The 2,025-nt window shown below is 42.6% G+C and overlaps 1 protein-coding gene across 1 annotated transcript in view; it reads right to left on the bottom strand.

Moving 5' to 3' along the window:
* MTBP (MDM2 binding protein) overlaps positions 1–2,025 on the bottom strand; it is a 133,236-nt gene that overhangs the window by 92,226 nt on the left and 38,985 nt on the right. Inside the window, exon 9 of the mRNA XM_019528112.1 lies at positions 1,554–1,648. Within this exon, the coding sequence (XP_019383657.1) occupies positions 1,554–1,648 (95 nt within the window). The remainder of the gene's footprint in view (positions 1–1,553; positions 1,649–2,025) is intronic.

Raw genomic sequence — 2,025 nt, 5'->3', positions numbered from 1 at the left:
TTACCACACAACATAAGAAGACTGCATAGTCCAATTAATAGCTCAAAGCTGTCATTTAAAATGCACACTTACTCACAAACTCTTTATATTCTATACTGTCTTTCAAAAGTGTTCAACGAACTGATTGTTTTAGCTTTGAGGAAAATCATTGGGTATGAAAATATTATTGTACCTCTTTTATTGCTTTATCTCCAGTTTTTATTTTGAATTTACTAAACACTGAAAAAGCAACATACATCTGAAATTTTAAATAGTCAAAAAATCTTTTGAAAGACTTTCCCTAATTTTTATATAAATGCTAGCCCTAATAGACATCATACTTAATTCTTATCAAGTTTTCTCTGGAGATCCAAAACAGTATAATCTTCAAGCATCCACCCAAAGATATTTTTGTAAGTTTTCTTACCACCAATATTTGTTGCCTAGCAATGAAAGTGCTACTGTGCTACAGAAAGAAAAACTACCATGGTATCCCAACCTACAAACTAACCAATGCTTAGTGTTATTAATGGAATAATCAGAAAAAAATATTGTAATCAAGCAACATGAGTATCGTTACTTTATATATTTGATGTTACAAAATGTTAAAATGGTGCCTATCCATCTATTCTAGGAACCATTAAAATAATTTAAAAATATAATCGAAGTGCAGCAAATTAAGGGAACACACCACTAATCCTTGTGCCTCTCCAACATTTCCTAACCTTTCCAGTACTACCCCCACCCCATACAGAAGACACGTTTATACTGTCTCCATACTGGGCCCAGGAGCACTGCCAAGAAGAGCATCACTGCCCCCTCTGAGCGCAACACTACGAGTGGGCACATGCATTTTCCTAGGGACAAGTAGCAGCAGCATAAAGGCACAGGTTGCTATTTGGCACGTGTGTTCCCTGGGGACATGCGTGCTCTGGTGCATGGCAGGTTGCCCTGTGTGTGATAAGGGAGTCTGGGGCTAGCAACTGTGCTGGCCCCAGCAGCCTTACCTGAGGTCCTGGGGGCTTCCAGGAGCTGCAGCCTCAGCGCTCCTACAGAAAGGAGTCTGGTCAGCAGCTGCAGTGTGGCTCCAGCCAGCCAGGCTCCAGTTTTGGGCAGTGTGCACTGCTGCCACATGCACCGCCCCGCTTTTTTTGGGGGGCAGGGTTTTTTTACCTCTGGATCTCCAGGGGCACTGCTGCGAAGTAGCAGTGTGGGGAAGGCCTGCACATGCAATGCGTGGCACTGCAGATCTGCACACATCTGCACTTGTCTGGACGTGCCCTTTCACTCCATGCCTAGAATATTGGCTAACAATACAGCCACCTCACGGCAGCACTGCCCACATATTAAGACACCAAACCAGGACTAAGAGTTTGAGAGAATTCACCACTTCTGGTGGTGGAATTCACCACTTCTGTACGGCAATTAAGTTGCCCAATTTCTAGCATTTGGGGGGTTCAAAGCAAGAACAAGGGGCCAGCACTTCTTGGTCGTATTCCTGGCCCACAGACAAGGTATATATGCCCACCCACTCTAGATACACATTTGAGGGCAAGGAGAAACAAAAAGGATACAGCTCAAACTCCAGATCCGATACAAAACAGGAGGGTATGTCTGAAAGCACCACCATCTGCAAGAATTGTAGTGCAGGACCATAATAATGAAAAACCTGAAACGAAAGTAAATTTAGAACTTTATAATTGGTATTTTACTGAAATAAGCCTTGTTTGGGTGCTTTGCTGCACTGGGACCATATTTTAGAACAAGTTTAAAGGAGTATACAGGGTAGGGGAGAGGGAGAAAGGTTTTCCAGAACAAAATAGAATACGACTAAACATGTTTAAAGACAAAACATAACATATTTTCTCACATACTACATGTCTTATTTGGGGGCATGCACCTTGTTTTGGGGAAGGCAGAATGAAGCCCAGCATTATGGCTACATGGAGCATGTACAGAGCTCAATCTTCAGCTCACTCACCCTCCCTTCCTGCTCCGGCAAAAGGTACAGTTTTAACCCTTTCACAGCTGAACTGACTTTTTTTG

Source organism: Gavialis gangeticus, unplaced genomic scaffold (assembly GCF_001723915.1).
Source record: "Gavialis gangeticus isolate Ggan-Ray unplaced genomic scaffold, GavGan_comp1, whole genome shotgun sequence".
Classification (NCBI taxonomy): Eukaryota; Metazoa; Chordata; order Crocodylia; family Gavialidae; genus Gavialis; species Gavialis gangeticus.
The sequence above is the reverse complement of the archived record's forward strand: the minus strand, read 5'-3'. Positions and strand labels throughout refer to the sequence as shown.